Genomic DNA, 26,364 nt, shown 5'->3' with positions numbered 1-26,364 from the left:
ATCTTAATGGAGTTGTCAATAAAATCTCTTGATTTGGTCAAGCAGGAAACTAACAACTCTTTGGTTGATAATTATGAAAACCAAATCTCTTCATTTGATAATTATGAAAATCAAGTGTAGATAATAATGAATTTAAATCTTTGATTTGATATTATCTCTAACATACAAAAAAAAATAAAAAAAAAATTAAAAATCAGTTTTTCATTCTTCCATTATAGTCAAGTTATAGGCTACAGCTTTGCTTGTATGAATCATGGGCGAAATAGTTATTAAGAATAAATATCTATTTCATTTTATTTTCTTAAACTAGATATATCTATTTCCTTGTTTTATCCAATATCAGTAGATTTTGTAAAAGAATAAAACTTATAACATCTCTAGAGAACGTATGATCAAGTAGTTGAGGTGCATGGGTTTATTGCAACTTAGCATTCCGAATGTAATTAAGTTAATTAGGGAGATACATTTATGATTCAACAAATAGAGTTCTTAAGATCTTATGACCATCCTTCATTAATTCCAGCAAGAATAGTTAACAATAATAATCACTTAAGATCATGAGCAGTACTTCATGAGATGAAACTACAGAATTTTGAATAATTTTTTCATTCCAAACAGGTAAAAGAAGCTTAAGTGGGCATGTTGGCTTATCCGCAAATCATATTGAGAAGGGGAGGGAAACACTTGTAGTTTTCTCAGAAAATGAAACGCTGCAAATAAAGAGCCTTAAGATTGGTGGTTATTTATGTTTTCTTTTGGTAACTAGACACCAACAACTTGTTCTGTAAACTATGGTCAATGCTTTTTTAACACAAGTCTACACCAACCGATAGTCTGCATATTATTTTAGCTTCCAAAGTTTCTTTCTTTCCAAGCAATTTGAAAGAATACGAGGAAATACTAGTGCACAAAGTATACTAGTGTTGAAGTAAAATATTGAAGTAACTTATAATTTTGGTTACACCATGGAATAAAATAGCAATTTGAAACAAAATGAAAGAGAAAGGCATATCTATGACAAATTTCCCAATATCTTTTAACTACTTTAGGCTAACTGGATTGAGGAAAAATTAATGTACAAAGAGTCTATGCTAATTTATACTTGACCTAAACGCAATTATAAAATGGGGAAAAAAGCAGAGGTTTTTACCAGCTATAAATCATGTCAATCTAGTGGAGGAAATGAAGAGGAAGAGGTGATACCAATAACCCTTTGCTACCAATAAAAGGATCGTGCTACAACAATAACAGAGGTGATTAGTATATACAAAAATGAGCATTTTTTGGAAAAAAATATCAGCATAATGGGTCAAACACATGTGCGGGTGTTTACATTCCTAAGAGGAAAACCCAGAAATTCCTTCCGCAGGCACCAAATGGGTGGAGGCAACGAGTTAGTGGTCATTAATTGGTGGAGGAACACAAAAACTATTAAGAAGTGATTTTGGTATTAGAGGGACAAGAAAACATACCTTCACAATGACCAATATGAGCTGAAAATTAGCATCGATCGACAGCAAATTGAAGCCCAAATCCGCGGTGAACAGCCTAATAACAGGGTACTGTGCCCTAATACTCAGGGAAGGGGGCTCACTACTCGGAATTGAAATGCAAAACAGAAAGAGAGCTACGTGAACGTGTGTGCCTTGTGAATCCTTCTAGCTTCAAGTTTGGTTCGCATCAAAACAATTGGTCAAACTCGCGATTTGCAGGTGGAGGTAGGGCAAATAGGTTTTGCCGAAGAAGCTTGCGGTTAGGGAGTTCTCTGAACACGGGGGAAGAAAGGTACTGTTGAATGCAAAATGTTAGGGCAGGGGGTGGGGGGAAATAAAAACATATTTACTACTTTGGCGCCCAGCATCATCCAAACGTAGCTCCCAGCACCGTAACAAGTCCATACACATTTGCAGCGCCATTAATTGCCATTATTAATTAAAAAATCGTTGTAACAAATAATTTCAATACACTCCTCTCGAACAGGTGATGAATGTGTTAACATATTTGTAGTGATGTGAAAAACGTTGCAAATAATAACCATTTGCAGTGTGTTTATTTGCAGCAGTTCAAAAAATGCTGGGTTAAGTGTATTTTCTTGTAGTGGTTGTAAATTATTTCTTTTTAATATATATATATACATATAATATTTCATTCTTGTTTTTTTAAACATAATGTGGTATTAATGTCAATTTGTTATAAACTAATGTCTATAATATATGTGTGTGTGTCAAACAACATTACAATTAGAAAAGAAAAAAGAAAACTTGCCTTACTCCTAACCTTGCCCTTATTGTCAATCAAGTACAAAAATAACAAATACATACAATGAAATAAGATATTGACCTCAAAGAAAATGGAGGAAAAAAAAAAAAAAACAAAGAATGTTGCATATCACATGATTCTCTTACTACTATATAAAACATGACACTTCTATTATTATTGAATCATATTTTATATAAAATTGATCATGAGCAACGTCACGTTCTTATGTATAGTAGAGTAGAATGTATTAAGTAGAAAATTTCTCTTTTAAAAGAGGGAAAAGGAGGGGGGGGGGGGGGGGGGGAGCGAGGGAGCTAAGAGCATTCCAATAGCTCATGTATTATACAATAAATGTAAATAATTTGAAGAATTGTTCAAAAAATGAGTTCAGTTTGATTATGTAAAAAGAAAGTTAAAATACAATTTGCTACAGTAACCCACTACATGCAGCGAGTACTGCTCATCCTGTAAATATTATGTTATTATTTATATTTTATTTACTCTTTCAATTTCTTTTATTTTGACTTTTACCGTGTAAGCAATTTTTTTTTTTCATCATTTAAAACACACCTATTTCATTTTCTTCTAAAAAATATCTTGAAAATATTTTTAATCCATTTTTTTTCATATTTTGATTTTATTTTCAATTTTTATTTAGCTTCTATATTTTCATATTTTTTTTCATATAGGAATGAATTATATTACATTGTATATGAAAATATATGGATTTTGTAAATTTATTGGTAGAAAGAAAATATTTAAAAATAATAATAAAATATTATTTAAATGATATGAAAAAAATTCATAAGCTGATATATGATATATTGTAAAATTCAATATATAAAATAAAAAAATGAGATTTGATAATGTATTTTAAAGAATAATAGCAATCTCATTGAATTATACAAGTACAGAGATAAATTCATATTATATTAACTAAAATTTGAGTTTGAATTTGACTATTTTAATAAATAAATAAATAAAACTATTGCAAATGCTCTTAGACAATAAAAGTGTAGGAAAAATCTAATTGTAACGATTATGTACATCAATATGTATATTTGTTTAATGTGATTTATTAAAAAATAAATTTTATTAAAAATAGTATCAATTAAAATTTTAAATAAAAATGCATCAAAATTAATACATAAAATAATATCTGATTCATTTGTATATATAACAAAACTCAAAAGCGAAAGGGCTTTGCTACATACAGTCGGTAAATGTAGTCGGCGTGCAGTCGGCTGTACGGAATGAATAAAAAAAATTATAAAGAAATTTTTTTATATTCAGGGGGACCTACATGAATAAAAAAAAAATTATAAAAATAATTTTTTTTTCATGTAGGTCCTGTATTAATTTATTTTTTTTATAATTGACTGCTCATCGACTGCATCTGCCGACTACAAAAAGTATTTCTCAAAGCGAAATAGGCGGCAGAGTGGGAAATGGTTTGAAGCTTTGAATAGCTGAATGTTTGCCTTGACTCCAACACAGGACGTAAAATGGGAGGTGGTGGGGGGGACCGAGGACCGACCACGTTGACGTAGACAACTCAGCTCATCGCTTTTCTATCTCTCTGGTTCACCTGACTTCCATGAATGTATACAATACGTACAATACCTACTTATCTTCAGCATGATATATGTAGACATGAATATTTTGGATCCAAGTAATCAGATTCAGACCAAAGATCTAGACTACACATGCATGCATGGCTCTTCACGTGCTTATGACAACTTGAGATCATGGAAACACTGGCAACCATAAATAAATGCCCACAGCCTAGCTGAGACCTTTGCATAATCCCGCACGATTATTACAAATTAATAACAAACTTGGATAAGGGAAAAATATTGAGGACAGACCATCAATGCTTAAAATGTAACAGAAATTAAGGCTGCATATATATATATATGGACGGAAAACATTTAGGGAATGCTTAATAAATGAGATAAAATGATAATTTTGTAAATAGTAATAAGATATATTGTGAATAGTAGTAAGATAGTTTGAATTAAGTATTTATTATGTTTTAAAAAATGAAATAGAAAAGTTAAATAAAAAATATTATAAAATGAAAATATTGTTAAAATATAATTTTTTAATATATATTTTTATTGTTTTGGAATTTGAAGAAGCTGAATTATTTTTATTTTTTTATTTAAAAATTTGTAATGATTAATTTGAAAATGTTGTAATGATTATTTTGAAAGTATTTATATTTGAATAATGTTTGAAAATGATATTAGATGAGATAAGATAAGATGGAATGGGATAGTAATTGACTAATTGTTTCCAAACATCCACTTGGTTTATTTTCTACTAACCCTAGAGCAGATCGATTAGATCTTTTCCCATTCTTATCCAAATATTAAGATTTGGGGTTGGTTTGGAAATATATCTCATTCTAAAATTTTCATCCCATCTCATATTCTTTCCAAACATAATTTAAATATAATATTTTCAAACTAATCATTACAACTTTTTAAAAAGTAATCATTACAATTTTCTCAAACTTTCAAACAAAAAATAAAAACCAATTTAACATTTTCAAATCTTCAAATAAAAATAATACTATAAAACTATATTTTAACAATATTTTAACTTTATAATATTTTTTATTCAATTTTTTCTCTCACATTTTTTGAAATCCAAAAAATATTCAAGTTTAACTATTTTACTATTATTCACAAATTATCTTACTATTATTTATAAAATTCTCATCTCACCTCATCTTATCTTACCTCATCTTATCTCATTTAAGTTTGGAGAGATCGATAAACACCTTATAAAATTTACAAGTACATTAATCAAGATATGCACACAATTAATTATAATAAATATTGTACGTATGTATATGCCATTCAGTGCGTCACTCTTATAATTCAAACATGAGTTGTAAAGCACCTCAGTCTAAGCTGATCCACTGGAGCCACTTCACCTTGATTTGATATGCTTTATTATGTATATATAATATATTTACGATATCACTCATTCTCACACTAAATGATAATTTTTGTCGTAAATACTTAGTCATAGGTCTTGTGATATTTTTATGCATAAATATTTTTTAAAAGAAATTCATGTAATATGGTATTAACCATAATATATATATATATATATATATATATATGATGATACTTTTTTTAATAATGTGACGAAGAGGAAAAATGTTAATTAGGCTCCTCGTGAACTTGGGTTTGCAAATTTGCACTGATTACTCATGCCGTATCTTTTTGACGCACTACTAACATGATATTCATATGAACACTCAGTACGCGCGCAGTCGAAACGTCCCATGCATGCATATATGCAAAACGTGATAGAGTACTGCAATTAATACACGGTGATGATCATTTATACGATCGGTCGAGCTTCTGAGGTGACAGACGAAGGTGAATTAATATGCGTGGGGAGTAATTTCAAAGACAAGCTAGCACTGCTGCACTTAGTATACAAATGGGGGGACCAATATCGGCTACGAATAACTTCAAGAAAATTAAAGAGATGATCAATGGCATTTCAATGCTCTGAATAAATTACATAAAAAAGACGGCATACTTGTTTTGATTCTTGAATCTAAGACGGAACATGAGTTCAGCTGTTCTGGCCCTTGACCCATTATAATTGGGCAGGCCTAACCGTAAAGCAGAGTAATTGGACCCGCAATCCATAATAATCTGTAATAAAACTGTTTTCGGCCTGTCTGCAATCCTAAATAGAACTATCCTAGTGTTGGTCTGACCGGGAAAAAAAATTGAAGTAAAAATTGAAGAGTTGGTAATTTGATACGGGTTAATGCCTTTTTATGTATCAATAGTGGGAATATCCCACAATTATTGAGTAATCTTATCCTTATCTTTTTAATCATTATCTTTTTTGTTATCTACATATCATTTAACAGCAACATCATAGGATGATGAATTAAAAAAATTTTACTATATAAAATCATTTTTATATATTATTTGTATATTTTTTTAATGTGATTAGTCAAAACAGTTATTTAATATTAAAAAAATGATGTAATCAACCACATTAGTAAAGTGTATAAAGAATATATAAAAGTAACTGTATAATTTTTTTTTTTTAAAAAAAAAAACCTAAAAATCAAAATGCAAGTGATAGAAGGTTGTCATTATTCCATTTTTTTATTTTTAAGGAAAAAAAAATCAGATTTGGTCAGATCCGCTACAATTTTGACGGTGGAATGCATATTATTCGAGACAGAGAAAAATAAAACACCAAAAGAAAGATATAAAAGTGATCCTATCTTTGAAAATGTCAAACTTTCCCATTTGTGTATTAGGAATTAGGCAATTAAGAAGACGCGTTGGACCTCAAAATCTGGCTGTCTGCGTCTGCCTCAACAGCAAACTCACTTCGCTCTTTCTTTACCATCCATAAGCTAACAAACTTTTCTACATCAACTCTTTAAAAACAAGCACAGAATTGGATCTAACTCCATTAATGTTGTTGTCTACTCTCTTTATTATGCAATTTATAAAACTAAAGCTACAGTATACGGTATTTTTTTCGGATTTTTAATCTCGAGCGAGTCAGACTTTATATTTGCCTTACAACTCACGCCAAATTAATTATACGCTTTAAAATGTAGGAAAATTATAGAGAAAGAGTATATGGTTACTATATTTTCACACTCCATGGGTTAATAGAGTTTTTCCTGCTTTTCAAATTTAAAAAAATATAAAGAAAAGAAAAGACATTGAAGTCAATTAAAAAACAGAAAAAAAGCTTTTTTAATGGAAGTGCGTTCCAGAACAAGAGCCATTAAAACAAACTCCGCCGTGGAAACAGAATAAGGCCAAAAAAAAAGCTGAAAATCACAGATTTTGCTTTCAATAGAATAAAATTTAAAAGACGTGAATAATTGACCTAAGTCAAGTTACTACCCAGTATTGTCGGCTTGTATTAATCAAATTTCGGATTACGACATTATGTTCCACAATTTTATTTCTTGATTTTAATGTTTTTGTTTTTTTTTTTAAATTTTTTTAATAATTAAAAAAATACTATTACTGGATATTTTTATTTTTTAAAAAAAATATCTAATAATATAAAAAAGAAAACAAAAAAGTAGCATTTGGCCGGGCTAGGCGCCATGTAGCAGTCCCCATCAAATCATGTGCTGATAATCCATCAAAGGTAAACCACATCCACAGCCACCGACACAACAGCTCCGAACCCGTCGGTTGAGACTCCACTGTTCCAAAATCACTCAAATAACCTCACTATAGTATTTTCACAATTTATTATCTTAAATATAAGTTTTAAGTCATATAAGTATATATAGACCATTAAAAAAAAAGTAGGGTTATTAATTAAAAAATAATTTTTTTACAAAAAAAAGTTATATTTATAATATTAGAGTAGATAAATATTATATACTCGTTTTGAAAAATAATCGATAAAATTAATAATTTATATGAAAAAAATTTATTATCTTTTTTTAAATATAAATATATAAAATTACATGATTATAAACTGTATTTAATATTACTATTTTTTAAACTATTTGTAGAGATCGAAGACACATCTACCGTCACAGATGTTGTAAATGGTAACATTAGTTGTACAAAATTTTTGTTTATTATATGCTTTATATGAATCTTTAAAAAGAATCTCAGTTGACATGACAACACATCAACCAAGATTAATCATTTCTCAGTTTAATAATGAGGAACCAAGATCAATACCTTTTTTTTCTTCCTCCTTTTTTTTTCGTATTTCTAAAAACAAAACAAAAAAATATATCAAAACAATATGCACTCATAATAAAAGAACGTGAAATTGAAGTTCTTACAATCTGAAAATCAATATTGTAGCCTCATGAATTTCTGTCGCGAATAATATACAATAATTTCAAAAAATATATAAAAAAAAATTGTAAGTACGAAAAAGACAACTTAGATAGAAACGAAAACAAGAAAAAAAAAATGTAAAAAAATAAAGAACTTCGACATAATTGATAAGTGTGGGGCTACTCTGCCGCTCCAACCTTATCGCTGGGCTTCCTGTTCAGAGCAATTTTTTTTATAATATTTTAATTATTTTTTTAATTATTAAATAAAAAAAATACATCAATATATTTAAAATTACTTTTTTAATCACTAAAAATTTTTTCCAAACTATACACTTGAGCAGTACCGCCGAAGTGACAAAATAGCTTTTTCCAATTGATAATTCACTCCCCAGCCACTATCATCCAGGTGGCTATTGCCCCCCACCATCAAAATTCCCAAGAGTGGGGGGGAGGACTGCTTGGAAGAGGAATGAAACTCTTCCGTAGTGAAGGGAGGGGGGTGGACCGTGGGATCCCTCTCTTTTCTCCCCTCTACAAACCCCACCATGTGAGGCAAGAGGAGAAAGATCCCCTCTCCAAGTTTCTATCAGTTTAAATTTTTGTGATAAATTGTGGTTTTACAGCACCCCCTTCGTGGGGGTAAGATTCAGATGGGGAGCAGCAACATGCCATGGTCTTTTTTCGTAATTTTCTTAATTTATATTTTTTGTTCAATTTTTTATGGTTTTAATAATTTTTTCTTTTTCGTTTTGAAATTTTTATATTTAATATATTTTAACATTTGAATTACGCGTATGGTTTATTAGTTTATAGAATCACATTATTTATTTATTTATTTACTTTTTGCCAATTAATGTAGGAAATAAGAAGGTTTATATTTTATCAGCGTAAAATTTATAAAATCGAAACTCAACTCTCAATAATAAAATATAAGGCTTGGTTTGGATCGAGACGAGCTTTCAACCTATCTCATCTTATTATAAATTTCACTAATTTATACATAAAATATAATAAATAATTTAATATTTTTAAATTTTAAAATAATAATAATATTAAAAAATAATAATATTCCATAGAATAATATTTTATTCAAATTTCAACTTTCATTTCAATTCATATTCCAAACTTAACATCTTCGTAGATTAAAATAAGAGATAACGGTGTGCCGATTGAAGGGGTTTTGATTGGATTGCAAGTGGTAAGAATTTGCAAAACAAATTAGAAAGGATTGATTGGGCTCACCGTAGGTGGGGTAGCCTTCAAAACAAATTGTGGATGTAGAATTTTGTTGAGATGATAATAAGATTTAAGGTACACAAATTACATCAAAGCAAGTAGCTAATATTTCCACTTCTTTCTAGCTACTCAAAAGGTATAACACCATGATTGTTTGCCCAATGGTATTATACTATTATTACAATAAGGATTGAAAAATAATAATAATGCGAACACTTCTCTTAGTACTCGAAATCTAATGTTCCTATAACATTATTAACGTGACGGATATTGAATACATGTCATATTTATAATTGGTCTGATTGTTGGTCACGTTAACAGTGTTATACTAACATTAATTTTAAGATGTAAGACTAGTTCTTCTTGCCCTCCTCACCACCTTCTTCCAAGTAGGATTTCTTTCTTCTGTCGGCATTGGCAAGCAGACAAGTGATAAGGAAACACGTGGCGTATATCCCGTGAACCTTCCAGTTGGTTTGGGGCGGCTGGTGTAGCACCACTCTGTGAAACACTGCCATGTAGTAGTGAAGCCCAACTGCGAAGCCCATAAAGGTCTGGGCCAGGCCGAGAAACTTCGAGCACAGCCCGGATTCCGTCGAGAACACGAGGATCAGATACATCAGGAGCAGAAGCAGATACAGCACGTACCCAAGCGTTTGTAGGACCTGCAGACAAACGTATGTGGACTGCGAAGTAGCGTAGAAGAACTTCAGGGGCTCGAGCCCCGTGACCAGGGCGGATAGGCAAAGAATGGCGAAGTAGATGGAGAGGTAAATTTGGACGAAGATTAGGAGCTTTTGGAGAGAGAAATACGCTTTAAACCTATTGAAGACGAGAGAGACTAAAAGCAAAGGAATGAGTATGAAAGCGAAAGAAACTACGGTGGCAATGGTGGGTGCATATTTGTTGCCGACAATGGGCTTGAAACCTTTTGTGATTTCTTTGTTGGCTTTGGTGAGGTAAGCTTTGGAGGTGGTCGAGAATTTCTCGAGGTCCGGAATCAAAGTCTGCTGGAACTTGTTGGGCAAATCTGTTAAATCTGTGAATCCTGAAACCAGATCATCTTGTTCATCTTCTTGGTCAATCCAGCTGGTTTGAGCTTGTTTCGTTGTCTTCTGCTGGATAGATACCTTTTTACCCGCTTGCTGTTTCTTGTTCGGTTTTTCGGATTCATGCTCATTGAGTTTCTTGTCTAGGTAGGTCTGGATGTCTTTGGTGGAGGTGGGTTTGGTTGTTTTGTTCTTGGGTGTGCTTAGTTTCAGCAGATCCGAGGATTTCTTCGAGGAAAATGAGGTGGGTTTGGTAGAGTTTGTGGCTTTCGATGTGGAATTTAGCTTTTTGATCTTGGTGGTGGAATTCAGCTTCTTGAGCTCAATCTTAGAAAAAACACTGTAAGTGGAAGCTGGTTTGGTAGAATTCGTAACTTTGGTGAGCTTGGTTTCGTTTTTGCCGGACAAATCGAGTTTGGTTTGGTTTTTTGTGGATAAACTAGGCTTGATGAGCTTGGTCTGGTTCTTGGTGGATAGGCTGGTGGTTTTCTTTTTCGGCGGGTCTTGTGCTTCTTTTTCTAACATTCTTCTTCTACCAAGCAACTGTTTGCTCTGAAGCTGAGATTCTGAGCAGGCACAATAGAGAATAGAAGTAAAGAGGAACAACACAAGATAAAGCAGAAGTACCTTTCTGAGACTGAAGTACGGTATAAGTGGAGCCATTTCTGAAACCGAGGTATATTGCCTTGAAGTTTTCTGTTAGGGGTGCTTCAAAGATCACACAGATTGGATCCAGAATTATTATAGGGGAGAGAGAGACAGCGCAAGCGAGAGAGAGAGAGAGAGGGGAATTAACACTGGTGCATTTATAGTAGACAAAGGAAAGCAATGAGATAGGAGGAGAATTTAATGCGAAAACACTGTCACTGTTGAACTTGAAAGAATGTGAAATGGGTCACCCGGTGTAAAGACGCGGTGCAGAATCCCCAACCTTTACCTACGCGGTTTTACCGGCCCCGTGTTGCTGCCGGTTCACTGCCTCTCTTTCTGTGCGAGTTCTAATCAATAATATTTTAGTGTAATCAAAACTACCTATTAGTTAAGTGGAAATATTACTTATGTGTAATCAGTTATTCCACTATGTTAAAGTACTTTAACATGTTTTTACATGAATAATATCAAATAAAAACATGGTTGTGTAAAGAGCTATACGTCATTTTAATGCTAAAAAACGGTATAAGAGGTCGGAAGGGGTGAAAAAATCATTCTTCGGCCACTATGATGTTTCAAATCTTGATTGGTGTAATGTAGAGCCCCTAGCGGTGGTTCGTTGAGGCCGTGTAGTGTCCGTGCATACTTTTATGACAGTTAACAATAAATAAATATAGAGAAAATAAAGAGATAATGGTATATATTTAAGTGGTTCACCATAAAACTTACATCCAGGATTTAAAGTGGGGATGATCTATTATAATATGCTTATTTATAATCTTTTATGATCTCTCTTCCTCACTATACAATAGAGATCTCGTCGCTGGAGTCATAACCGAGAGTTGAAGAAATCCAAGAAGTTTCCCTTGAAGAAGAAGAAGTTGAAGAAGGCGGTTTGGTCCCTTTGCTTTATCCTCTACTCATTGCCTATTCTATGTTCTGTATTCTCTTCTTTACGTCATATTTCAACTTTTCTTCCTGACCCATTTTTCATTTCTGAGCCTTTGTCCCCTCCTTTATCTCTTCTTCTTTCTTTCATCTGTCTTCTTCTTTACCGGCCCCCTTGATGGGCTGGCCTTGGTTATTTAGACCTGAAATATTTTATCTCCTCCACATCATGTGTCATTACTTTGTTATAAAAGCTTAATCAAAAAGCTGAAATCCCATAAATCCATTCTAAAAGCTCTTATGTATATATGTAACACAAGGCTTGGAGAAATACATTATCAGAATTAGATGAAGAAAAGAAATGCAATGACAGTATGGAAAAAATAAATACGGTGGAAACCAGCATTGACATTGCAACTAACCAAGCATCACGAGCCATTGTGACATTAAAAATGCCATTTGACTTAACTCTTAATTTGATATCCCTGGACTTTGGGTGTACCCAATTCTCTTCCTTTTCTGAATTTTGCTTTCCCATTAGGTAAAAATAATAGCAAAAGCTCTGTTTGGTAGGCCCAAGACAGGCTAATCCCTACATGCGCCGGGGGGGGGGGGGGGGGGGGGAGGGGACCCGCAGTGTGGGGATCCAAAGCTTTGTGTAGTTACCCTACGTAACATTGTGTTCGGCCATTCACCGTCAGCCCGTCTGATGTCGTTACATCTAGGGGTGACTTCGGTCCGATCCGGTTCGGTTCGGTCTGGGGAGGTTTTGTGGACTGGATCGGACCTATTCGGTCCAGGGTTTTCCCACCCTGGACCGGATCGAACTCCATCAGGTCCGGTCCTATTCGGTCCGGTCCGGTCCGATCGGTCCATTCGGTCCAAGGTTGACTTTTTTTTTTTTTTTTTTTTTTTTTTCTAATGATATTTTTTTTAATATTTATGTAATTATATTGTAATATATTTAATATATATACATATAGTATTATATATATATATATATATATTAGTAATATGCTAATACTATTAGTCTATTAGTAATAATACTATAACTAATAAATATATGTAATAATAACTATACTATAACTAATAACTATATGTAATAATAGTAATAGTGATAACTATATATTTATGTAATATGCTAATATTTAATGACATTTTTTTTAATATTTATGTAATTATATTGTAATATATTTAATATATATACATATAGTATACTATTATATATATATATATATATTAGTAATATGCTAATACTATTAGTCTATTAGTAATAATACTATAACTAATAAATATATGTAATAATAACTATACTATAACTAATAACTATATATAATAATAGTAATAGTGATAACTATATATGTAACTATATGTAATACTAATAACTAATACTATTAGTCTATTAGTACTAATAACTATACTAGTATTAATAACTATACTAGTACTAATACTATAACTAATAACTATATGTAATGATAGTAATACTATATGTAATACTATATTAAATAATAGTAATACTCTTATTACTAATACTCTATGTAGTTATGGTGATTTAATACTAACATATTATATATTAAGCTAACTATATTAATACTATTATAAATTTACAAATATATGATATATTATAATTTATTCTATAACTTTTATAATATGTTAATACATTAATATATATACTAGTATTATATATATATATATATATATTTTTGATCGGTTATACTAGTATTATATATTATAGTTAATAGTTATACATTAAAGAATATAGTAATACATTGATACTAAATATATATAGTTATAGACTTATAATGATTTAGTTATTATGAATTTATGATTAGTATAACTATATAATTGTATTAGTATTAGACTATTAATAATTCAATTTGGCTATATTATATTAGTAATATTAGTTATGTTGAATCAATTAGTTAGTATAACTATATTCTACATCATTAGTATTAATATAAATATTAGTATTAGTTATAACTATATAGCCTATATTAGAATTGAGTTTTAGAGTATATAATAGACTAATAGTATTAGTACAACTATATAAGTATATTGTATAGCTATATATTAGTTTTAATTATAGTGATTAGTATAATTATATAATAGTAGACTATTAGTATAACTATATATTAGTATTAGTTACTATTATGGTGATTTAGTATATTATAATTTATATATTATATTTATACTATAACTCTTATAATATATTAATATATACTAGTACTATATATTATAATTATATATTAAATAATATAATAATACATTCATACTAAATATATATAGTTATATTTCTAGTGATTTAGTTATTAACTTATTATGATTAGTATAACTACCCAAATTATAATAGTATTAGACCATTAATATAGCTATATATTAGTAATATTAGTTATGGTAAATCAATGCTTTAGTATAACTATATAAGTATTAACTATAATGATTTTTATATATTCATTAAATATAAGTATAGTGATATTTAAATTATATTAATTAAAGTGATAAATATATTATATAGCTATACATAGTATTAATTATAGTGATTAGTATAACTATATAAATTATATAATAGTATATTAGTATTAATAGTAGACTATTAGTATAGGTCACTATAGCTATTGTTGAAGTATTAGTTATAGTGATTTAGTATAACTATATTAGTATAACTATAGTCTATATTAGACTATTAATATTTTTTTATACCATATATAATTATATAATTAATAATTTAATTATATACAACTATTATATCAATAATATATATAAATAATATATATTTTTTTAATTTCTATTCGGTCCGGTCCGGTCCGGGGTGAAAAACTCCCGGACCGGGACCGAACCGAATCTTTTCGGTCCCTTAAAAATGGGACCGGACCGGACCTGACCCAATTCGGTCCGGTCCGGTCCGGTCCAAACAGTGCCGGTCCGGTCGGTTTTGCCGGTCCAGACCGGCCGATGCTCACCCCTAGTTACACCCACCGCCACTCTCTCTAGGACCCTGGTTATGATATTACTCTCATCGTGGTAATTTGAAATCTAGGATCCACAGGACCACATCCAAATTTTCAAAATTTATTCAGATAACTACAAATGGGATTCAAATCCTATAATGCAAAGCATACTCCATATATATAAAATTGCCTTTTGGGTTCTCTGACTTCAATGAATCATCTCGTAATATATTCCGATCCAAATGTTAAAAGGTACTTTCACTGAAATGATAAGAGGCACTTTTGGATCTTAACCAAACCAACCATTCGTTGGTTGTGTTCCCATTGGGGTACACATCTTTGATTTTGTTTGGGACGGACCGTGGAGGAATATGATCGGAAGGCACAACTTTATATAAGTAACAGTGTTTTGTAGAGTTAACCGTCCAGTACAGGCCACACAATGTGGTAAGACTAGTAGTATTGTCCATCGTTGCCCTAGGGAGAAAAGAAAGATTGGCATTTTTGTCCACCATTTTGGGTTTCTTAGTTATTTTAGATTGAAATAACCATACCCTCAACTTTTCGGCTGTCAATCATGAGCCTAATAATATACATTGTTTTGTTTTAGTTGAAAAAAATAAATAATAGAATTGTATCTTTCTCAGCTTGTCACGAGCTCGTTTGCATGTGACAAAAAGTACATAGATTTTCTCTCCCTCTCGTAATTTGATATCACGGCATTTTACCATGTTTGTGTGGACTCATAGTGTTAAGAATGATACGAGAAAAAGTAGAATGAAAGTGGAATCTGCAGAGGATTTTATTTAGATAAAAATCAAAGAGACAGTTCGGCTGCCGTATAAGGGTTTAATACTATATACAGTAACCCCTAAGAAGCCCAACACTTAAAAGACAATATGAGATTGAATCAACATGTTAAGTTTATATCTTTTCAATTTGAATTATCTTGTCTATAGAAAATTAAAGATGATCTGTACTAACCATCACAAGATGCTTGGCTGTCTATTTTATGATTCAGGGGTTGAAATGTAGGCTCGAAAGATGTATACTTGAGAGCTACATCTTTCAAGCTGAGTGTGTGATTGATGGGTAATTCAAGCCTCAAGCTCTTGATGGCAAATTGAACCAATGGATGGCAATGAATATGACTTTATTGATTGTTAATATGGTTCATCTGTTTGAAAATGATAGGAAACAACTTTGAATATGAACCTTTATTAATTAGGATGGGACAAGGGATATTGTCTTCTGCTCTCCAACACCAAGGCAAAAATTAAGTAGTCGTTACGCATGTAGTCTGGCCTTAAATTTTCTTGTTGCCTGCGTTTCACTCCTAATTCTATTCCAATTCAAAACCAGTTTCGTACCAAGGTTTGAAACCGAAGGATGAAGATTTTTGTTGTGCAGGGGGGCCTGTCGATCGGAGAAGCACATGGAGTGATGGGAGGAGATGAAAAGGCCGCGAAGGAAAAGATGCATATTTATGCATTTCTTTATTTCAAAGCGTGTAACTTTAGTGATAACTTTAATGAGGACCTGGTCCCCTTTTCATGTGCTAAAATGGGTTATGTTTTGTAACGTGTACAGGTTGAGAAGATCAGCGGAAAGAGTATACATGTAGAACAAGCAATGAAATGAAACGTAGATAATGCAGCTATCTCTCCCAAGTCCTACTCTTTTATTTATGAACTCGAAATGGAATAATGAATTGAAAACCCGAATCCCATTTGGTTCTGTATCTGGGATTTGGTCCACTTTTCATGAACTAAAATGGGTCATATTGGTTCTTAATCTTTGGATCAAGCAAGAGCTTGATCAACCAGTTTCTGTTCATATGAAAACTTTCTGAGGACAATATCTTCATCCTCTTAACATTTTCCTGCAATGACATTAAATCGTCTGATTTGTGGAGTTAGAGATATCGCAAGATGCAAGTTATCCTCCAAGTACATTTTATAAACCAAACAAAAGAGATGCAACAATGGTCTGAACCATTTTGAGTAATTGGATATAATAGAGCTTCAGATAAAGGCAGATCACTTGTTTACTCATTATGAAAACACCATGAATGCATTTAATAATGCAATATCGGTCAGTCAGAACAAAAGGCCAGACCTCTATGCCCTATGGCCTATGCTTCACATGTCAAGTTGTGTAGGAATGCTATTTGGCAACAATTTTCCGTGGGAACGACTTGCCCATATTTTAAGCAAAAAACCAAGTTAAATTATATATTTTAAAAACAAAAATTGAGTAGATTCCATAGCAGGGGGGACACACCAGTGAAGAAAGTTCCTACAGTTGTTCACGACCAGTGTTAGAAAAACAGGGATTTTTTGGGATCTATTCATTCTGAGAACTGTGATGAAGTCATGAAGCCAAACGAAAGAAAATAGTTTTAAAAATTGGGGTGAGAGAGGCTCGAACTCTCGACCTCAGGATAACTCAGAAGCTATGAGACCTACGCTCTAGCCAACTGCGCCACCACCCCCTGGATTGAAGGCATTCTTCTCCACGATCAATTTGAGTCGGGACTCAGTATATAGACAAGTACATTGCTCTAAGCACTTGATATGGTGAGAAGCTGACTCACTATATCAATTTGAAAAAATTCAATAGTTTAATTATATAACAATAATTTGGTGTGGAAGAAATATGAGTTGAATTGAAAATAATTTCCTACTTACTTGAGAACTATGTAATAATATCTAGTGATTTGGTATTAGAAAGTTGTAACGTGACGCCCTAGATTGAATATAGAAAAATGATAAATGAGAATTTACATTAATTAGGAGAAGTTCTTGCCCTTTTATAATGATTTTAGTAGGCTCTATTTTTAATATTAACTAGTCATTTTGAACTATAAGTCCTTATGTGGCTTTGATTTCCTTGCATTTCTGATTTTATCCTCATATCAAGTATTACATGTGTGACATATACTCATCCAACACCATTTTATCCCCACCAGTTGCTTTTCATGATAGTGATTTCTCTTGGAGATTCATTATCTTGCACACATTCCAAACCTTGTTTTAGGTGTAGATGCATTTACCTATTGATACGGACATCCTAATTTGCTATCCTCACTTAATGACAAAACATTTAGATATAAAAATGAGATTTAGCATGATAATGCCAATCAAGCCACAAAAGGCCTGTGGCCTGATTAGCATAACTCACAACCTCTAAAATGAAAGTTTAAAGTTCGAAACCCCTTTCCCCTAATGTATCAAAAAAATGTTTAGCATAATAACATTTATTGGTAATACAATAGTCACTTCTTTAAAATTTAATTGATGTGGAAAAGCAGCATAAAGCTTGCATGCAAGTTACTGGTTGAAATCACATTTGTTGTGAAAATGATGATGGACAAAACAAAAACAAGCACAAGCAAATCAATTGCACGATAAAAAATTAATATGGTTTAACAACGTGCCTACGTCTACAGAGTTGTAGAAAATTTTATTATATTGATGAATAACAAAATACATTTTGGGGTGAAATCTCATTGTTCAAAACACTCTAAATCTAAAGCCAAATACTATTCATTAAGTATATATTTATAGTATGATATGGTGGAAATTCTAATTTTCACTCTTTTGCATTATTCATTTGAGCAGAGTATTGAGCGTATCTTAAGTGAACTCTTTGTCTGAGCTTGAGCGACCTGTTGAGTGAGCCTTCAGTAAACTCTGTCTAAGTTTTGCTTGAGCCACATGTTGCATGAACATTGAGTAAACTTTCTACTTGTGCTTCCTCTAATCGCAAACAGTGTCAAAAATCAACCCAAGTTGAAGTGAACCCAAGCCTTTTTGAGAATCCACCAAAAACCACATCGCATCATTGTTGGGTTGGGTCATCAAATCGGATTGACACACTAACAAACCAGGCTCCACAAACCCATCAACATCAATACCCGAATCATAAAATATATAGATGGTGACTAGCAAACGTTGAAATGTTGATGATATTGGGGAAAACGACAGTCCGCTTTATGATTCACTCAGAAGATAAGTTGTAAATACGGTTTATTTTGCCCTAAAGAGAGGTCTATTTTAACTGAGTTTAGCAAATAATTAGTGAGTACTTCTTTGACCGGGTTCAATTCCCTTTTGGGGGTTTATTTCCGTATGTAATATGTATGTATATATACATATATGCATGAATTATGTTTTCTTGTTTAGTCATCCTCAACAAAATCATGGTGTTGAAATGGACAGCCCTTCAGAAAGCAACATGGTACATATCTATAACGTAGTGCATGGTGAGTTGTGAGATTTCAGCTGCACCCAGGCATAAACTGGAGCCTTCCATTTTTAATTACGGTTGAAATGAAATCAAAGCAATTTTTTATTTTTCGGTTGCAAGTCGAAGCCTACACAAATCTAATGCAATTTCCATTCAATTTATTTCAACTCCATCAAGATAAATACCAAATCACTAGGTCCCTAAGAGATTTTGTTTACAGAAAGAATATATGATCAAGACTAAAAAGACTTGGTACCCGAGAAGACCTGCTCAGCTCACAATAAAATCATGAGCTTGAGCGTCTAAAAAATAATATGGTATAGAAAAATCGATTAGCTTATAACTTATAAGCAGATGCCAAGGTTGGATAAAGCAAGTATATGAATCTGGTTTATCATCTAAAACTTGTTTCAGAGTAAAGTTTTACATACTTCAGATTCCACTTGACAGGATCATTTTTCTTGTGTACTTGTGAGCGTTACCTGATGGGAAAGCAGAGATAACTTGTCATCACCATCATTTAAATCAAGGCACTTCTTCCCTTCATAATCAATGTCAATTTCACTTGAAGGAGAATTATCTGCTGCCAGTGCTTGCATTTCTGACATGATCAGTGCCTCCATTCTTGCATGTTCACGGTCTCTTGGGTACGTGCAATAGAGGAATGAGTAGATGAAGCAACAAATTGCAGATGGAATGCTAATTACTATGAAGAGTGCCTTGGCAAGTGATGCTGCATTCTCTCTATCTGTTTCAATCCCTACAGAATTTGAAGATCCTTTCACATTTGGTTTATAACCAAATATATGCTGAGCCAATATCCCGACTACAGCAGGGCCAAATGATGCTAGCATGGACTCAAATGATTCATCCAATGCATAGATACTTGTACGAGACTTCTCAGGGACTATCTCTGCAAATATTGGACTGCACACCATTTACATATCAATGACAATATTAGAGAGGTGTGTAACTGTGTTAATTGTATCTTCATTCATTTACGTTGAAATTGCTTAGTTACATATGCATCACTTGAAAATATGATCTCATAAGTTTATGTTTTTTCAAGGGCAATCCTGATAATAACTTGTCAGCACCTCTCAGCAATGCAACTAAGTCGAGTGAAGAACATGGTTTAACTTGAATGATAAATGCGGACAAATTTTCTGTCTGTGCAAGTAATCATTTTCCTGGAGAGGAAAGCCATACCAAGGAAAATTGTGAAGGCAAAGGTGAAAGAAGCAGAACAGTCATGTTGACAAGTGCATTCGGCTGCTCTGAGAAAGCTATTTATATCTCCATGACTAACATCATTTCAATCTACTCTAAACAAGATAATGCCCCTATATATGCCTATCCTTTTACAAACACAGAGCTGATAGTGAATCTTTAAACAGGATTAGGTTATTAAAACCAAAGTAATCAACCCAGATCAGATATGGTCCTACAGAAGCACATTCATGCCACGGGGATCTAGATGCGGTCCTAACCTTCAACATTTTAGCATGGAGTGACCCAGCTCTAGAATTAAATCTCTGCATGTTTTCACAATGCGTGACTTTTGCTCTTGCGATGGAAAATTACCTGTCTAACTAACACCATCATAAACATTCGAAAATACTACAAAATGTGAAAGAGAGGTTGCATGCAGTACATAATCAACAAGTATACATTACTTGTTAGTTGCTGGAGCTGCCCAGGATGTGCAAAATCCGATAATGAACAAGACCAGTCCATGCATGAATGCCGTGGATGGATCATCAGGCAATACTAGCAGCAAAATAGCTGATAAAGGAATGGCCACACCCGTGGTTATCTGTGAAAAAATTGTTCTTCCAGCATTGGGTAAATGCTTTGCAACTATATCACCCATCCTTCCACCAAATAGACCCCCAAGTGAAGCACCAATTATTTGTATGGTCCGAAGGAACGCCGTTTTTTCATGGGAGAAACCAATGAGTTCCAACCACATGGGGGCAAACGACCAAGCTGACCCGGCAAATGAACCAGAAACACCCTGAGCCACAATCACCTGGAAGGATGGAATTCTAACAACCAATTTTGCTTCATTAAGTAGGTCCTTTACATCCGACCAAAAAGGCTTATGAACTCGATTTTTAGCTGTACTATTTCTCTTCGAAAAATGCGGATCATTTGCAAATAGGTGGACTAACATACCAATCACGACACTTATGATTCCAACCAGATGAAAAGCAAATCTCCAACCAGGTATACCCATGACAGATGTTGAGGCAAAAAGTACAGCACACAGCCCGCCGATGATTGATCCCAGGTTTCCTACTAGTTGTAGCCATCCAAAAGCCAAACCACGGTTGCTCTCATTGGTTGAGTCAGCAACAAGGGACTGAATGGCAGGTATGACTATGGCAAGTCCAATTCCATTTAAACCTCTGGAGACTGCTACCTAAGAAGCCAAATGATCAAAGAAGTTAGACTCTGCCGCAGATAATGCTAAAACACTTGTGAGAAGTCTTTGTCAGTGTTTCCTATTTAGGGGCATCCTTGAAGTTTGTTAAAAAATCCCATATATTTCAAAGTTTATTTTCTTGAAGCCTCTAATCGGAGAACGCAACTTTTCCTCAAGACCTACAATTATAAGTAACTTGAATGCAAAAATTTGCATTTCCCCCATCTTAAATGTTATAGTTCTTTCCTCAACAGAACTCAGCTATCAATCTAGAAGAATATTTATAACATATTTATTTAAATAAACCAATAGTGACTCATAACTTGAACTTAAACATAGCATAAACCCACCAAAGGGCTCTTGGAGTGGCATCAAATTGAATTTCAGTTGAAATGAGACTAATCTTGAACACATAGCAGCATATACAAAATGTTATTGGTTTTCCTAGAAGATTATATTTACGATGCCTAGGTGAAAAAATAATGGATGCAAGTCTCTGTTTACAATTATTGTTGGATTGCAACTCGTACAGCATCTTCGTACATTTGATCACTCTCCTAATATCTTGAGTCACTTACTCATGGTTTCCTTTTCTCCCTTTCTAAAGGTTTTCTTGGATACTTAATGTTGAGCCAATGACAATGAGAATTACACTAAAGAAGTGAAATGCAGCCGCTTCATTGTTAATCTCCAAGTGAGAGCCAAGTACGCTAGATCTAGATGATCTGGAAAGGAAAAACATAAAACACCCATGGATTGGCCAACTATGATGCAGCTGGAAACACTGCTTCTTTTTACTCCATAATCTCTCAATTTCCAAAACATCTTCTGGGCATTGTTTTCGACAGTAGTAATACTAACCACGTGACACGCATACACAAATCCAACAGACAGAAGTTGTGTTGTATGCCAATTTTCAGGAGCAAGAACAATGAAAAGGTAGTAGTTTCAACAGAAATAAGAGCTTCTAGATAAGAAGAAAAAGAAGGTTCCTAGTTACAAAGCTATATTTCCAAAAACAGAAAATAAAACATGCTTCCAAACCTGTATTTCCAAAAATAGAAAAGAAAACATACTTCCAAAGCTTTCCCATAATAGCAAATAAATATTGTTTCTTGCGACAAAAAAAGAAAGTGCTAACTAACGGATCTCATTTGAGAATTGACTATTGGGATGGATGTTCCTAACCTTACTGTCTCAGTGCGAATTTACTCAAGCTATAGAAAGAACTTGGTCAGAACATCTTCTATACGTATAATTGCCACCCCTTTAATAATTGGGAGGCTTACGGACACCGCTGGAGCACCCGCCAGTTATTTTTGTGTTTTTTTTTTTTTTTTTTACATATAATTTTTTAAATCTTTTAAATATTTCAAAAAAATTTATAATATTATTAAAAAATATTTACTTAATCATTAAATAAAAAATAAAAAATAAATCCCAGCGTATGCTACTAGTTGGAAGAGTAGCATTTTCTTTAATAATTTTCTGATTTAATGATTTAAGGGGAAAAAAAAAAAAAGTTTAGAACAGGTACGGGTCTACGCATATGAGAATAATGAAATACAGAAGAAATTCGAAAAACAAAAAGATTACAAATTGTAAACATAAGAGAGAAAAATGGTAGAAGATAAATAAATAGAGGTACCTGAAAGAAGGTGGAGGAGATTCCCACGCAGAAGGTAGCGGCGGCCCAGAGGAAAGCTCCGAAGGCAATGACATGGGCACGGTTATGGCGCAGAGCCAGGTACGCAGCTAGTGGGTAACAAAAGGACTGCACTATGGATCGGAACAGAGTGAGTGAACCCAACCCAGTTGGGTCGGTGTGCAGTACTTTGCCGACCTCCTTATATACCCCTGGCAACAGCGCCTCGTCGGCGCTCTCCATTATACCAGCCAGATTCACCAGCACCAACGTCACTGTCTCTGATTTCATTTTCGAGTTGCTCCGTTCCGCTCGGAGAGTCAGAGTCCTCTGCTTCATACAGGGGGGGAGTAAGAGCTGGTTTTGACCTTCGGGCAATCAGAGGGGGCACCGGGGCTTCTGTTTTCGGGTCATTATCGGGCTCCTCTTTTTGGGACCCATATCAGATCTTCCATGCTGGGTTCACCCGCCATGACCCAATAATTAGTTTTTTTTTTTTTTTTTTTTCATTGTTTTTTAAAAACAATTTCTTTATTTTTCCATGCATGTTAGTCCCGCGTAGATAATGTCTATAAACAATGAAACAGAAGATGTACAAAAAGCAAAAAGAAAAAGAACTAAACTGAGCAATAAACGAGGAACAGAGCCGAGCGAAACGGGAGAGAAGTATCAAGTAAGAAGAATAGGAGAATAAGACAAGAAGAGCCCACGAGCTAGGGGGAAGAGACAGAAGAAAAGGAGAAAAGGGGAGGTAAGTGAGACCAGACGAACATTTTGCGTACTCCTTTCATACTATAATACTATGATTGTTATTTTTTAATATAAAATAATTATTTTAATTAATCATATTAATTAAATATATAAATAGTACGTAATAATGAATATATATCATATACAGAGGAATTAGGAGCTTACCGCTCGCTTAAACATATAAACGATATAAACAATGTAAAAACTTGCCAGTCACTTAATAAATATTATTTTGATTTTTTGTAAAGGAAAACGTTAGTATGTTGATTGAGTTTGTCCTCTTATTTTGACCGTTTATTTATTAATTTTTTTATTTAATAATTAAGAAAATAATTTTTAATGTATTAGTATATTTTTTATTTTTTTTAAAAAAAGTAAATATGTTAAAAAATAAAAAGATAAATATGTGCTAGCGGACACATCTAATGGTCAAGGTTGGGCGGCACACTAACGCTACTCTTTTTGTAAATGTAACAAGTCAAAAGTAATGTTATATATAATTATAGAATGCGCAAGCGCCATGCATACATTTTAAAAAAGAGTAAAATCTACTATTAAATTATTTTTTTTCAAGTATGTCCCACATTTACTTATTTTTTTAAAAGAGATTGTGCGATATTCACGTTATATAATTGTAAATATCATTTCTCTTTATAATTTAACACGTCAATTAAATTAACGGCTCAATTATTTAGAGTTGGATTTTTCTTTACAATGTAGCAGAGTAAATCCCAGATACATAATCTCATATATCAAAATTATATATATATATATATAAATTGTAAATTAGGAAAACTTCAATGTAAAAAGGAAGGAAAGATGAATGAGTAAACAACTTGTCCAAACCAGCTTTTTTATAATATAATCACTAGGCTGCACCATCGTAAGTAGATAATTTAAACGTTCATATGATAAGAAAATGACTAATAATTTATTGATCAAATTGTGCCCTAATTAGGATTGAGAAGTAGATATTGATACCTTGATAACCGTCCATGACTCCATGGACATAAGGTGATGTCAAAAGGCCTATGCCCCTAAGGAGCTTTGGGTTTTATTTCTCAGATTTAGGCCCAATACTTCTCTTTGATATGATGTCAAAAGAGGCCCAGCTTATCAATCATGCTGTCCTCCTCATTTCAACTCGAGAACCCAATTCTAGAGCTCGATAGCTTGAAGATCGATGTGCTTTCATCCTAGTTTTGTCTGGACATGCGAACCCCTTAAATGGATATTGATCGGTAAGTGCATTTTAAAGGGTCCTTCGGGTGCCATCCCTTGACCGAGTAATCACACGATAACGTGACACGGTGGTAGAAGATGTCATGTTAGTTGTAATACATCTAGAACCAGATCATGGACGAGCCTCGACTGGGCAGCATTGATTACAAAATGACAAATCCAACCTAGATTTAGATGGTTTTCTGTTCAACAAGGCATGCTTGTTATCATTTATTGTTGCTACACATGATGAACAAATCAATCCTTTTAGTTCAGAAATAATCCACTTCTTACTATGATGTCGGTCATTACTTTCTTCAATTATAGGCAGAATCAAAATGGGCTTGTATACCAACAAAAAGGCTGGTCTAGCCATCGACTATATATATAGATATATATATATATATATATTGGTGACACCACTGATATTTAAACATGACATCAAGATGAAAATTTTTATATATTATATTATTATTTTATTTTCATAATCTAATATTAATAAATATGTTACATCTTATTTAATAAAATAAAAATATGATATATAAGATTACTCGAACGAAGATTAAAACCTAAGAAATAGAATAAGATAATAATGACAGAATAATGTATTACTGAAGCAAATTAAAAAAAAAAAAAAAAAAAAAAAGCTGCAATACAAATAACATATTTCAACCAACGAGACGAGGACAGATGAGCAATGAAAAGTGAAAAACCCACGGTTATTTTTGTAAGCAAGTAGGAGGGTGTGTCAGTGTCACTGTGAAAGGGACCGGGCCAATAAGAGCCCGTACAGTAGTACTCTCCTCCTCTCCACTTGGGGGGTGACGTGGACAGACTACCATCATCAGCATCAATATACATGGTGACACGTTAACCTCGCCCTCCTACTCTTATGTGGGGCCCACCCTAGCATCAATAAATACTTCCCACGTGTGCCTTCCCTCCGGCCTCCACTCTGAGCTTAATAATCAGCCTGTCTCCCTACTACTAAGCCTGATGTGGAGCTGACGTAAGCACCTCTATCTCTCTCTAAATTAGATAAAACGAAAGTTTAATCATTAAGCATCCGTTTGGTGACCAATTCAAATAAAGTAATGTAAAATGAGACGAGATTATTTATTAAAATTAAATAAAATATTATTATAATATAATTTTTTAATATTAATTTTATTTTAAAATTTAAAAAAAATAAATTATTTATTATATTTTATATA

At 32.8% G+C, this 26,364-nt stretch overlaps 2 protein-coding genes across 2 annotated transcripts; both read right to left on the bottom strand.

Annotated features, from left to right (window-relative positions):
• Window positions 1-9,355: 9,355 nt before the first annotated feature.
• On the bottom strand, window positions 9,356-11,208 carry LOC122307963. Its single transcript, XM_043121098.1, has one exon. The coding sequence runs from the start codon at window positions 11,029-11,031 to the stop codon at window positions 9,673-9,675; it is 1,359 nt and encodes a 452-aa protein (XP_042977032.1). The 5' UTR covers window positions 11,032-11,208; the 3' UTR covers window positions 9,356-9,672.
• Window positions 11,209-19,244: 8,036 nt separating this feature from the next.
• Window positions 19,245-23,873, bottom strand: LOC122306999. The gene is made up of 3 exons (XM_043119587.1): window positions 23,183-23,873; window positions 20,783-21,531; window positions 19,245-20,033 (listed from the first exon to the last, which is right to left on the bottom strand). The coding sequence occupies exons 1-3, from the start codon at window positions 23,516-23,518 to the stop codon at window positions 19,559-19,561; spliced, it is 1,560 nt and encodes a 519-aa protein (XP_042975521.1). The 5' UTR covers window positions 23,519-23,873; the 3' UTR covers window positions 19,245-19,558.
• Window positions 23,874-26,364: the final 2,491 nt, after the last annotated feature.

This window comes from Carya illinoinensis, chromosome 4 (assembly GCF_018687715.1).
Source record: "Carya illinoinensis cultivar Pawnee chromosome 4, C.illinoinensisPawnee_v1, whole genome shotgun sequence".
Taxonomy (NCBI): domain Eukaryota; kingdom Viridiplantae; phylum Streptophyta; class Magnoliopsida; order Fagales; family Juglandaceae; genus Carya; species Carya illinoinensis.
This window is presented reverse-complemented; position numbering and strand designations above follow the sequence as displayed.

What these genes read in the sequence shown, in the direction of transcription:
- LOC122307963 (XM_043121098.1), bottom strand. Translation starts at nt 11,031, where the DNA reads ATGGCTCCACTTATACCGTACTTCAGTCTCAGAAAGGTACTTCTGCTT.
- LOC122306999 (XM_043119587.1), bottom strand. Translation starts at nt 23,518, where the DNA reads ATGAAGCAGAGGACTCTGACTCTCCGAGCGGAACGGAGCAACTCGAAA. An exon ending in TCTCCTCCACCTTCTTTCAG is followed by an intron (nt 21,532 to 23,182) that starts GTACCTCTATTT and finishes TTGGCTTCTTAG; the next exon opens with GTAGCAGTCTCCAGAGGTTT. An exon ending in GCAGCTCCAGCAACTAACAA is followed by an intron (nt 20,034 to 20,782) that starts GTAATGTATACT and finishes AATGGTGTGCAG; the next exon opens with TCCAATATTTGCAGAGATAG.